General features: G+C 44.5%; 1 protein-coding gene across 1 annotated transcript in view; it reads left to right on the top strand.

Moving 5' to 3' along the window:
- GRIK4 (glutamate ionotropic receptor kainate type subunit 4) overlaps window positions 1-13406 on the top strand; it is a 236032-nt gene that overhangs the window by 84756 nt on the left and 137870 nt on the right. Inside the window, exon 6 of the mRNA XM_007955908.2 lies at window positions 6654-6815. Within this exon, the coding sequence (XP_007954099.2) occupies window positions 6654-6815 (162 nt within the window). The remainder of the gene's footprint in view (window positions 1-6653; window positions 6816-13406) is intronic.

Here is a 13406-nt window from a genome sequence, read left to right as displayed (position 1 = left end):
ATGTGAAATTAAAAGAGAAGGAAACTGAGGCTGACTTTGAAGTTTCTAGCTTGGGTTACCAGGAGAATAGTAATACATATACTAGGCTAGGAATACAAAGAAGGGACTGTTGGACAGAGTGATTGAATTTGACTACTTCCCCTGTCTCCCATTTTTCCTGGCCTAGGTGGTGAAGGGTTAGGAAGTGGACTTGATTCAAGCACATGGTCTTGACCTGTGTTTTAGTTTTTCTGCTTTCACCTTAAAGTCAAGCTGAGGAGCTGAGTCTGGATAATTACAAGCTCTTAACACTTTTAGCTCTAGTTGACCAACATTGTCCTGCCCTAAGGATTGACTCTCTAACACCAGCGCCTATTGATGGAACCTGGCTGCTCAGCCCAGGCTGAAAGACCCCCACACCTCAGAGGAAGCATCTCTTTTTCTTCTTCTATACAGAAGCTGCCCATGGCATCTGCTCACCCTTAATTAACCTCATCTCCACCCTCCCAAATGCTTGGTGCCACAATTGTGTGCTTTTTGCTACTTAGGCCTTATGTGGTGTGAAGCATTGCCATCACACTCTCAGACACCAGCTTCCCAAGCCCTCTTTTCCTTCTTGCCCTCCAATAAGTCTTCCAAAGACCTGGAACCTCTATTTCCCTGGACCCATCTCCAACTCAGCCTTGTACTCATGGCCAACCATTGCCTGCCAGCCCAAGTGGAAGAATAAGCTGTGGATCCTTGAAAAGTCCCCTACAACTGACCAGTGAATAAATGTGTGTTTATAAATGAGGAAATTGGAAATGTCACACTTGCTGGAGGAAGTAAGGAGCACTCAGCAGAAGCTGTACCACTCATGGTGATCTTTCCAATTGCTCTCAAGCCATCATCTTTGAGGCATTTCTTCCAGACCCTATTCAAAACGCCCGTCATCCCAAGGTAACATCCCTCTGTATGCACATATAACTTACCTGACCTTCAACTGTACTCATCTGGTTCCCTGTAAACATTGTAGACACAACAATACACACACACGCACACACACACACTTTTTTTTTTTTTTTTTTTTTTTGAGAAAGCCTAGTGACATGAAAATAAGCTGTCTGGAATTTGTTTTTCAAACTTCAGTGATGCGACTGCCAGGGGGATAATCATGGGTTGTTATAAATTCTGCTCATATTCTTACACCTTCTGTAGGCGTAAGACTGTGAAGTTAGTGATCAGAGTTGGGCACAGTGAGGACCCCAAGGCATGGAAACATCTTCAATGAACAGCCCTTCAACCAACGTTTACCAAACAGCTTCTAGGGATGAGGCATTATGCTAGGTGCAGTGCATTAAAAAATGAGACAGACATATTGCTGCTCTCCAGGAACACACAGCCCATTGGAGAGAGAGGCCACACATGGAGATAAATTTGACAGGAATCAGAAACTGACTAGATGAAACAGTACATGGAAAAGTAACAGCCACACGAGGGCTGCCAAAACCATACACACTTGGAATAGTTAAAAATCTGGGTCTTGGTCTCTCTCCACCACTCAGCCCTACCAGGTAGCCATTTGCTATGTTCTTCACCCTTGCTCCCCTGATGTCAGAACAATAGAAATCCACTCCCAGTGGAACCTTAGGATTACCCTTTCCTGCCCATTAACAAAAATACAATGAAGCTCCCCCTGAGAGCCTGCTCCACCCCATGCTCCACAGCCAGCCCTTTCCCATCCTTGGACTCTCATTTCCGAAGGTCATAGCCAGCCAGGCAGTGTGGCTAAGGTTGGGGTAGGGGACACAGGGAACCTGAGTGAGCCAGGTGGGCATTCTTAATTAGTGAGCTAGGTATGTCTTCTTAGTGAGCCAGGTGTGCATTTTTAGAGCTTATGGGTGGCAGCAAAAAACAAATGACTTTTAATTTCTTGAAATAGCCCGCTCCATTTTTTATGTTTATGGTACATTTCCCTGAAGTCCCTGGGTGATGCAAATGTTAATATGCTTGGCTGCCAGCCAAAAAATTGACAATTCGAGTCCACTCAGAGGTACCTCAGAGGAAAGGCTTGGCAATTGTCAGCCATTGAAAACCCTGCTCTGACATGCATGGGGTCACCGTGAGTGAGAAGCAACTTTGCAGCAACTGGTCAGTTGATTATTTCCCTGAATATGTTAAGAGTGGCATTTCCCAAATTATGTTCTGGGGAACACTACTGTGAGACACTTCTGGGTTTCAGGGTGAAGGCGAGGAGGATTAGTGTTCCATGATCAATACAGTGGGAAATGCTGAGTTAAACACAATTAAACAAGATGCTTCACTGAAGAACTTCTTTCAGTCTTTCATATGTGGTGCATTGTGAATCTCGAAAAACTGGGTATAATATGCAATGTTTTCTAACCTTATTTGAACATGGAGCCTTGTTTTCATAAAATTTCAGTTAACATCTCATGGAAGGCTAATGTCCCAAGGAGTGCTCTTGGGAAAATACTGGCTTAAAAGATCTGTGTTGTTTATAAACTGATTATGGTCAGCTATTTCCCATGTTCTTTTAGAAACTCTTTAATAGCAGCAGGAAAGTCTAAATTTACACAGAAAAAAAGATTTTCCTTACTGTAAGGATGCTCGGGGAGCAAAATCCTAGAGTTCTCTGGGAAATTATAATAAGAGAACACACTTTTTTGTCTCTTACACTCTTTCCCATGAGTCATTATAAATAGAATGAATTATCAAGGAATCTCCTGGAATCTTTTTATCTCAAGGAACCTTTGAAAATAGGATATAATTGAGGGATAAGAAGGTAGGAATTAAAAGACAGAGAGACAGACTGGCTGACTTCTGGATGGACTGTCTGTAAGTATCTGTAATTAACTCATTTATTCTTACTCTGCCCATAACAGGCATTTTAAGGAAACACCTTTCTAATTCAGATTTCCAAGACAAGTGAAACTAAAGAAAGAGTACTAGAAGCTTCCCAAAATCTCACAGTAATATTCTAGTTACTACCATATGTTGACTCATAGTGACTCTACAGGACAGAATAGAACTGTCCCATGGGGTTTCCAAGGCTTCTTTATGGAAGCAGATTGCCACATCTTTCTCCCACAGAGTGTCTGGTAGGTTCAAATTGCTGATCCTTTGAGTAGCAGCCCAATGCTTTAACCACAGTGCCACCAGAGCTCCTTAATATATTGAGCGCCTCTCATTGCCAGATATGATGATAAGCCTTTTGCATACAACATCTCATTTGTTTATTGAAACATCCTATCTGGATTATTGTTCCCATTTTATAGAATGAGGATCTGAAGCCAGAGAGGTTAAGGAACTTACTTAAGGACACACAGCTACTATGGTATAGAACCTGGATTTGAACACAAAGACCTTATCCACTCTATCACCACTATTGCCACTGTGAGTCTGTGGACATCCAAGATATCAGAACTTTCTTGAAATGGGCCTCCAGTTATCTGGCTTTGTGACTGGGGAGAGAACAGAGGTGGGGTGATGAACTGCCCACATTAACAAGGGCACCAAGGAAGAGGAGACAGTTTTCAGCTCCCACCACACCAACCATGGCTGGTGAGGGCCCTTGGTAGCCCTGCAGCAGCCTGCTCTGTACCTCAGCAGGCTCACCATTGCCAGACGTATCTCTCCTCATCAGCCATCTGCCCCCTCCTGCCTGCTGATCGCCCACAGCACATGGGCAGCTGCTCCGTTAGAGAAACAGGAGATAATATCAGCTCTATGAATCAATATATTCTCTGTTAATGTCTGTGTTCCACTAATGGGAATGTGGCAGTATCCAAAATACACTTAATCCTAATCTAACTCCACTTTTGTCAGGGGTTGGTGGCTCCAGAGGAGTCTTTGTAACTCCACTTTGCAAGCTGAAGCTAATGAGGCCAGGCCCCATGCAGGGGTACTAGGGCCAGCAGCCTCAGGCCTGGGTGAATGAACCTGCAGGGGGCTGCCACCGGGAGTTAAGTTGTTGGGTTTTTTTTTTTTTTTTAACATTTTATTCTGTTTTTGGTGAAAGTTTATATAGTAAATTGGGTTCCTATTTTTGTTCAAATTGTATGATGACATTGGTTACAATTTTTACAATGTGTCAGCATTCTCATTATTTCCATTCTGTTTGTTCTGTTTCTATTTATCTGGCTTCCCTGCCCTTCCTTGACTTCTCTTCTTTGCTTTTGGGTAACTGTTGATTGTTTGGTCTTGTATAGTTGGCTGTTTAAGGGAACACATTCTGGAAGAGCTAAATCTTAAGAAAAGGAGACCAACTAAAGGAAAGCAATGTTTCTGCCTGGCCAGAAAGTAAGCCCAAGGCACCTGCCATCTGTCGTGTCAGGTTGAGTTGTTGATGAGGTCTGTAAGTAATGTGTGTCCATGGGGCACAGAGTTATGTGCAAGGCACTGATAATGGCTGTGTGATGAATGCTACTTCAGTGTCAGACTATGATCTGGCTCACATTTGAAGGCAGTTTTCTAGGAGTGGGGATTGGTGGGCTGAATAATCCACAATTTCTACTTAGTTTCCCTGTGTAGTGCCAAGTGAGGGCCTTGGAGGTCCAGGGCTCTGGGTTCAGCTGTGCCTGAGAAAGTGAGTTCTTACTGCATCACTAGCAGGCCTTGATGACTCACACTCATAGGTTTTAGCTTACTATGCTAACACTTGGCCACAGCATAGTGATTGGATAAGGACCATAGGTTGCTGGGAGAATTTGCTTGAGCTTCCAAGTGTCTCTGCCCTAGATGGGGCTTCTCTGACTGCAGTCCCTGCTGTATTCCCCCATAGCAATATGAAATTATGTGTATTTATTTGTTTACTTACTGTTTGCCTCCTCCAGGAAGGAGCCTTGGTGGTGTAGTGATTAAGTCATATTTGGCTGCTAAGCAGGTCAGCAGTTGGAACCCCATGCTGCACTGCAGAAGAAAGATGAGGCACTCTGCTTCCATAAATATAGACAGCCTTGGAAACCCAATGAGGGTCACTATGACTCAGAATTGACTCAGTGGCAGTGAGTTTGGTTTGGAGTTTTGCATCCTGCAGGAGTCTGCAAGCTCCGTGAAAGTAGGAATTGTTTATCTCTTGTTCATACCCTCTCTGCTTAGACCAATATCTAGCATACAATGTTGTTGTTGTTAGGTGCCGTCGAGTCATTTCCGACTCATAGCGACCCCATGCACAGCAGAACGAAACACTGCCCAATCCCACACCAGCTCTATGATCCTTGCTATACTTGAACCCATTGTTGCAGCCACTGTGTCAATCCATCTCGTTGAAGGCCTTCCCCTCTTTGAAGGCCTTCTCCTCTTTCGTTGACCCTCTGCCTTACCAAGCTTGGCATACAATAGGCACTAATTTATTTGTTAAATGAGCGACAAAATAATAATAAAAAAGGCACACCCCTACCCAAAGACCTCCAGGGTGAGTTTCTTAGAAAGTAAATTTGATTTTGTCACTCCTATGCTGATAGTGCTCTTGGGTCCTGTCACCTTGAGATCCGAGTGCCAGCTCCCCACAGTGGCATCCAGGCACTCATACTTTGGCCCTTGCCTACCTCTCCAGCCTCATTTTTTACCACCATTTTGCCCTCTCCCACCCTCAAGCATCCTGTGCTCTAGCCCCAAAAATACAAACCAAATTCAGTGCCGTCGAGTTGGATCCTACTCATAGCGACACCTCCTTAGATTTCCGAGGCAGTATCACTATGGAAGTAGATTGTGCAACCTTCCTTTCAAGGAGTGGATGGTGGGTTTGAACCTCCAGCCTTCTGGTTAGCAGTCAAATGCCTTAGACACCATGCTGCACTAGCCCAATGGCTCCGAAATTTGATGTGCGTAAGACCAAGGGACTTATTGAACATCCAGATGTTGGGGCCTTGCTGTTGTTGTTAGTTGCCATCAAATGACTCGTGGCAACATATGTATCACAGAACAGAACATTGCTGATCCTATATCATCTTCATGATCACTGGTATGCTTAAGACTATTGTTACAACCACTGTGTATTGTGAGTGCCTTACACCCTAAGGGGCTCATCTTGAAGCATTGTATCAGAAAATGATATGTTGTGATCCATAGGGTTTTAATTGGCTCATTTTCCCAGGCCTTAGTTCTGAAGATTCCACATTCAGTTGGTGGTAGGTGGTGTGCAGGAATCGTCACCTTTTCTCCTTCTTTTTTTTCCAAGAAACCCTGGGTAATTCTGATGGCAGGTATTCTGTGGACCACGCTTTAAGGAGCAATAGTTCCATCAAAGTGCATCACTTGCAGCTCACTGAATGTACCACACATTTTCCCACCTCCATGCCTTTGCATACATGGTGACTTCTGTCTGGAATAACCTTTCTCCATTCATATTTTCCACCAAGAAAAATGCCTATATAGCCTTTTGGATTCACCTCAAGTGTCACATCTTAGACACAATCCTGTCTCCATCTTGTACATACCTTTATTGGAGATTCTGTTTATCTCTTTCTCTCCATGACATTGTGAGCTACCAGAAAACTCACTCTTAGTTACATCTATATCCCTAGTAGCTAGCAGAGTACCTGGCACAGGGTAGGTGGTCAGTAAGTGTTTTCTGGGGTACACTGAGATACTCAGATGTGCTCCAGCAAAATTCATCCCTACACTTCTTCCCTTCCTAATACTGATCTCTGTTTCTGATTGCTGGGTGTTTCCAGGAGTTCTCACTCCAGAGAATGGACAGCCTTGTGGATGATCGTGTCAACATCCTGGGATTTTCTATTTTCAACCAGTCCCATGCTTTCTTCCAAGAGTTTGCCCAGAGCCTCAATCAGTCATGGCAGGAGAACTGTGATCATGTACCCTTCACTGGGCCTGCGGTAAGTACCTGCCAGTGCTGCTCCCTGGTGCCCCTTCCCCTCCACATACACGTCTCTCTGTAGGATAGCTGCTGAAGTCCGGCGTAGAAGTGCTGAGGAAAAATTAAGTGGAACTACTTGTGGAAGTAGTGGGCTGTCAAATAGAGAGTTCATTCAAGGAGACAGCTGGGGAAGGTTGTATGGAGCCACCAGGTTGTCACTGAGTGATATCTGTAAGTCTCCCATGGCCAGGCTCCTGCTAATGCTATTGCTAGAAACTGCCTTTGTTTAGGACCCAAGAATCTTACTATTGGAAGGACTTTTTGGAGGATTTACGTGCTCATTTTTCACATAAGGAAACTGAAGCCGAGGCTGGGGATTAGAGTGGGAGGGGTCTTACTCAAGGGCAAACACCAAGCCTTTTGCAGAGTGAAACTAGACTTCTATACTCTTGCCTCCTGGTCCAATGCTCTTTCCATTCCATTATGCAGTAGAAGTTCATCCAGAGAGGTTTCCTTTATGGTTTCTTCCATATTCTTCCCCTTTATAGTTACTTCCCCCTGGCCTTCTCCAGTAGGTTTAATGTTCTTACTCTGTGGGACAGGTCAAGTACACCTACCTTTGTCCATTTGTTAAAAGAGCCAAGTTCTCAGGAGACCATGACTATGTGGCTTTCTTCTCTCTCTCTCTCTCTCACCAATGCAGTGGAAAGGCCAAGAAACACCACTCTTGGATACTGCCTCCTCTCCAGGCTCTGTCCTAGCCATATTACATACAGCATTTCATTTAATCCTAAAAAAAAAAGCCCCCAAGGAAGTTCTTATGATGCTTACAACGACCACTGGAGATAATTGCTATCAGTATCTCCATTTTACAAGTGATGAAACTAAGACCCAGAGAGGTTAAGTAAATTGCCATAATTGCACAGCTAGTGAGTAAAGGAACTAGGATCAGAACCCAGGCCATGTGTCTTTACAGTTTGTACTTTTAATCACTATACATTTTGCAACTCTCTAGGACCATCCATGGGAGCTCTGGTAGTGTAGTGCCTAAAGCACTTGACTGCTAACCAGAAGGCTGGCAGTTCAAACCCACCAACCACTCCTTGAAAGGAAGGTTGGGCAATCTACTTCTGTAGTGATACCACCTTAGAAACCCACGGAGGTTTCGCTATGAGTCAGATCTGACTTGACGGCACTGAGTTTTTGAGGACAATTCATCATTCTCTTGATATACTGTACTGTAATTGTGTCTAGAAAGATGAAAGTACTTGATAGATAGTTGTTGAATGAACAATTGAATGGTTGAATCAAGTGGAAAGATGAATTATAGATGGAAAGAAATGGAAAAGAATTGGACCTAGAAAGTAGAAATGGAATTGGGCTGCTAGAATGGGTGCCCTCCTGGGGTGGGAAATTCTTTGGTGGTTTTAAAAATAGAAGTGATACCTGTCTTTGATAAGACAAATCTAGAGGTAAATAGAAATCTGGACATGTGTACACATGGGCACCCAATTAGTAGATGGCCAATATAGCAATCCAAGGGTGGGCCTGTTGAAGGCAGAGGCAGGGACAAAGTGACTTTTCACAAAACTCTATGTCTTTATCATTGTGTAGCTTGGTGGACATCTTAGGAAGGAGGAGGTAGCTAAGGGGTCAGAGCTGAAAAACATGGGAAGCTTTGATCAGGTGAACTGGACAAGAGAAGGGCTTGAGAACTGAGTTCCATAGAAGGTTTATGGAGTGAGTCCCAACAAGCTGTTTTACATTTCAAAGATGTATGAATTCATGGGAAGTATTTGGGGAACAACATCTGAAAGGAGGAGATCTTCACTCCCCATTAGATGGTTTAAGAAACAGAGAGGGACATCCTTAAGCACAGTGTAATGTGCAAGATCAGGGTCCTGGCTCCTGACAGGAATCCAAGACCTGCTTTTCTGCTCAAGTCTGGTTCTTGCAGTCATCATTCTAGTATTCTAACGAGGTGCTGACAAAAGCCTCACAACACAATATTAATTAGGAAAGGAAAAATATCTGCCTCCTACCCTCCAACCCAACTCTCACCACACTTGGCAACTGGCCTAATGAAATAAAAATCCCCATGCTACATTTCCAGTTTCTCTCTGAGAGTTCCAGCCCTCGGTACCTGGTGGAATTCCTCTGCATGGGTCGGACACAAAGGCCAGGCAGTGCCTATCACCTGGCTTTAGGGCCAGGCCTGACAGTGGTAACATGTAGTAGAAAAAGCACTGGCCTTGGAAGCAGAAAAACTGGATGGAAAGATCAGCCTTGCTGTTTCCTTGCTGTGTGATCTTAGGTAGTTATTTAGCCCCTCTGGGCCTCAGATTTTTCATCTGTACAATTGTGCTACTTGTGCTTCACCATCTTAGGGGATTGTTGTAACGATGAAATAAGATATGATTCTATCTTCAATTCACAATTTTTCATTGCATAAGTTTATTTAACATCTGTATGCCAGACACTGGACAGATAGATAGATAGCAAATATATCAAGTGCCTTTTGCTACAGAAATGTAGTGCACTAAATAATCACAAAATATCATGATCTCCAACAATAAACATTTCTCTAGCTCATGCATCTGAGGGTCAGCTAGCCAGTTGTTTTTGAGTCGATTTCAACTCCTGGTAACCCCATGTGTGTCAGAGTAGAACTCTGCTCCATAGTGTTTACAGTGAGTGATTTTTTTTGGAAGTAGATAACCAGGCCTTTCTTCTGCAGTATCTATGAGTGGACTCAAACTGCCAATCTTTTGGTTAGCAACCAAGTGTGTTAACTGTTTGCACCACTTAGGACTCTGAGGGTGAGCTAGGAATTGACTAATCTAAGCTGACTCAGCTGGGCACCTCTGCTGATCTGGCTGGGCTCACTCAGTGAATGCGGGCCACCTGATCCCGGCTGGGCCTGACTAGGGCAGCTCTCCCATATCTCTCCTGGACCAACAGGCTAGCCTGTCATATTCTGATGACGATGGCAGGACAGTAAGTAAAGCAAGTGGAAAAACTCAAGACCTATTAGTTCTAGAGTGGACACTGTCACTTTCACTTCATTTTATTGGCCAAAGCAAGTCACACAGCAGAACTCAAAGTCAAGGACTAAGGAAATGTAGTCTGCCCTTTCAGAGGGGAAAAATGCAAAGTCACACAACAAAGAATTTGAATATAGAGAAGGGGTACCAGCTGGGAGCCCCTCATACAGTCAATCACAGTGAAGAAGAGCCAAAGTCTCTCCCTACTCGGGGTTTACGGTATGGGAGCAGATCCACCTCTGTCTCTGGGAGTATGATTCTTGGAGGTATCACACTCCTAGATGCTTCTGTGGAAGCAGAGGAGAGACCTTGAGTTCTTTCTGAAGAGGTCAGGGAAGGCTTCCCAGAAGAAAGGCAGCAAATACTCACTGCTCATGTACAGTGTATAAGACACTGTGAAGGGCATAAAGGCATCAAGGGAGCAGCAGGGGACAGTGAGCTGACCTGCTCAGGTGACCTGAGTGTGATGTCCTGTCATAGGGACTTTTATCAAGGGAGAGGGGCTAAAGCATATAAAACCCTGACCTTAGTTTTCTCCTTCCCAACCCAGTCTCATACCTCACAGGGCCTCACTATCCTACGTTCCCCAAGAATTTGGGGGGGGTATTCGTTGAGTGAGAGTGTTTTCTGGAGAGTTCCTCAGTGCTGAGGGTGGACACAAAAATACGAATAGGCTGTGCCACACCTCCTTGAGATTATTTCTCGGGGATGGTGTTAGGAGAATAAATGCGAACCTTAGACCTGGAACTGGTTATAGAGAGGGGGAAGCTTTGTGCTGGCTCACAGAATCTGGTTCTACTTCAGTCAACTTGGCCAATTCTCTGGTTTTCTTGCCAGTAAATGGGATCTTGTGTCCTCTGATCTTAAATCTCATGGGCTGCTCCTTGCGTTTGTTTTTACCTCTCAGCACAGAGCTGAAGACTGCCCACTATGACCTCTTTTCCTCTTCATGGCATCCTCATAACAGATAAAAGTGGTCATATACCACCTTTTTGATGGATTAGGAAACTGAGGCACAAAAGAGCTAGGTGGTATGCTGAGGGTCTCCCAGAGGTCAGAACTCTGAACACAGCCTGGACTAGAGTCTAAATCTGTCTTTCAGCCCGTTCAAGCTTCCAGCCATTGTCTCTGTGGACTCTGTAGAGGCAGGGCAGGTGTTATAGACACTCTTCACCTTAAAAAGTGTGGAAAAGATGCTCACAGCAGTGACAACAGTAACAAATCTCTCTCAAGACTTCTCACTTCAGCAACTGCCTTTTGAAGAGCAGTGTCTCTTCCTGCCTCTTTAGGGGCAGAAATTCCCAGCACAAACGCCCAGCCCTTTCATGTGCTGGGGAGCTAGAAGGCGAGAAATACTCAGTTTCAGGGAAATATAACCTGATTTTTTCTCCTTGTTCTGCTTTCTAAAAAGGCTAGGAGTTAACCCCCACCTTCTTCAGCGGGAACCTTCTCTCTTTCCCTCCCCCCACCTCTCTTTCTTTGCCCTCTTCAGTTTCCCCTTCTCTTCTCCACTTCTCTCTCCATCTCAGTCCCATCCTCTTTTCCTTTTCTCAGTTTTCCCTCACTTTTCTCTTTCCATCTCCCTCTTTCCCCACAATTTCTTTCCTTTCTCTTTCTGTTTCCCTCTTTCCCACAGGTGATATTCCGTACCCCTTCTTCTCTCTCCACGTTCCATCCTCTCTTTGTTTTTTTCCTCCCAAATGTGTGTGGATCTCTTTCTCTTCCTCACCTTCCTAGTCAGGCCTGCAGTATTCAAGATGGCGCTTGCTAGAAAATGAAACCAGTTCTGAGGGCACAGAGAGGGAGTGGCTGAGCTAAGAGGTAACTGTGAAAGAAAGCTCTGTGTGGCTCTCCCAGGCTGTTCTCACCAGGTGGCTCTCAGCTAGCAGCAACTGTGCTTCTTGCCTGAGAAGGAGGGTGCAGAAGAAGGGGTGTCTCATAGAGGCACATACCCACTACTTTCACATACCATTCCCATTAATCACACTGCAAAGAAAGGAAATTGTGGAAAATCATTAAAATTACAGATGGTTAGATTAAGTAATTAGAATTTGGACTAAAACAGATGTTTGTAATTAAGTGTTTATTTCATTGAATAAAATCCAGATTGTGAGGACTATTCCATGAGATTTTAATGGCTCCTGTCCTGGAATTGTATTAGGGGGCAGAGTTTAAGCTGACAAAGGGTCAGAGACAAATGGTATTCAAGAGGATTCTGGGAATTCAGTGATCTGGGGTATATGTTAGGAAGGGGGTACAGGAGAATGAGTTACAGGTGTGAATTAGGAAGATACCTTGACTTTCATGTCAAGGGATGTGGGGGAAAACCCAGTCAAAACTCTATGAGTCAGAATTGATTCATCTTAATTTATACAGAGTCTTTCATTCCCCAAAACAATTTATAAACAGTTCAAAAGAAAATAACAGTGAAGCACCAAATGAAAATATAAAAACAAGAGAATCAAGCATTGCTTGCCAAGCAACATTTTAATGCCAAGAAAGAAGAGAGGATTTTAAATGAGGATTGAGCCATTTGGGGGATTTAATATTTAGAAGACACAGGGACAGAAGATGCAGAGGCAAGACTGAGAGGCACATGCACACAGATGGCCAGCGGGGCCATGGAGATACAGAATGGGGTAGCAAAAAGAAAAGGAAGGAATGGAAGGCAGAGGAAGGTATGGGAGGCAGGGGACACCCCACCCATGACCCCAGAAACAGAGACATGTACTGAGTGCTGTTTTGTAACAGAACTGCTTTTCCCCAACTACAGTCCCAAATGCTTTCCAGAGCTAAATTAGTAAATAATAGCAGAGGTGAAAGCAATTAAGAGAGCAAAGAGATGCTTCAGGGTGGAGATTTGAAAAGAGATGGAACCATCGATGAGGCAGTATGATTACAGGCGCACACCACAGGAAGTGAAACTGCGTGAGGGGAGGAGATTGGTGGCTGGGGGAAGATGAGCCTAAGGAGCAAAGGATGGGAGGCAAGTTCTCAGAGAAGTAGTTCAGAAAATCCAGGTGAGAGGCCTGGGCAGATTGCCAGAAGCCTGTAAAAGAGGGGTGGTGTGGTTACACTCAGAGATCCCCAAGGAGATTGAACTGAGGGAGAAGTTACTCTGGGTTTAGAGATCTTTGCTTAGATCACCCCAGGCTGAGTGCAGAGAGAACCATGAAGACCAGAAAGTGTCACTGGGGAGGTGTCATCATCTCACCCCCTCTGAAGGTGACACACAGAAGGAGAGGAGGCAGGCACCTGAGGCTTTCTTTCCACCCACTCCCAGCCCCCAGCATCCCTGTCTGGGCTTGTTATTACTAGAAGCACTCGAAGAATCTTGAGTTAGAGATTCTAAAGAACATTGTAAACAGGCATGTACTGATCTCTCAGCATCTGGATCATTCACTAATAAGAGAGCATCAGCCAAGCAAACCACATCCCAGAAGGAGTGGGATTAGCGACAGCCATGTGGCAGGAAGGAGCTTGGAACCTGGTGGGAGGAGGTGAGAAATGACATGGTGAGCTGCGTCTGGAAATCTGTAGCGATGAGAGTCTCTTGAGGACCAGGC

This window comes from Orycteropus afer, unplaced genomic scaffold (assembly GCF_000298275.1).
Source record: "Orycteropus afer afer isolate SDZICR_OR568_19922 unplaced genomic scaffold, OryAfe1.0 scaffold00545, whole genome shotgun sequence".
Classification (NCBI taxonomy): domain Eukaryota; kingdom Metazoa; phylum Chordata; class Mammalia; order Tubulidentata; family Orycteropodidae; genus Orycteropus; species Orycteropus afer.
This window is presented reverse-complemented; position numbering and strand designations above follow the sequence as displayed.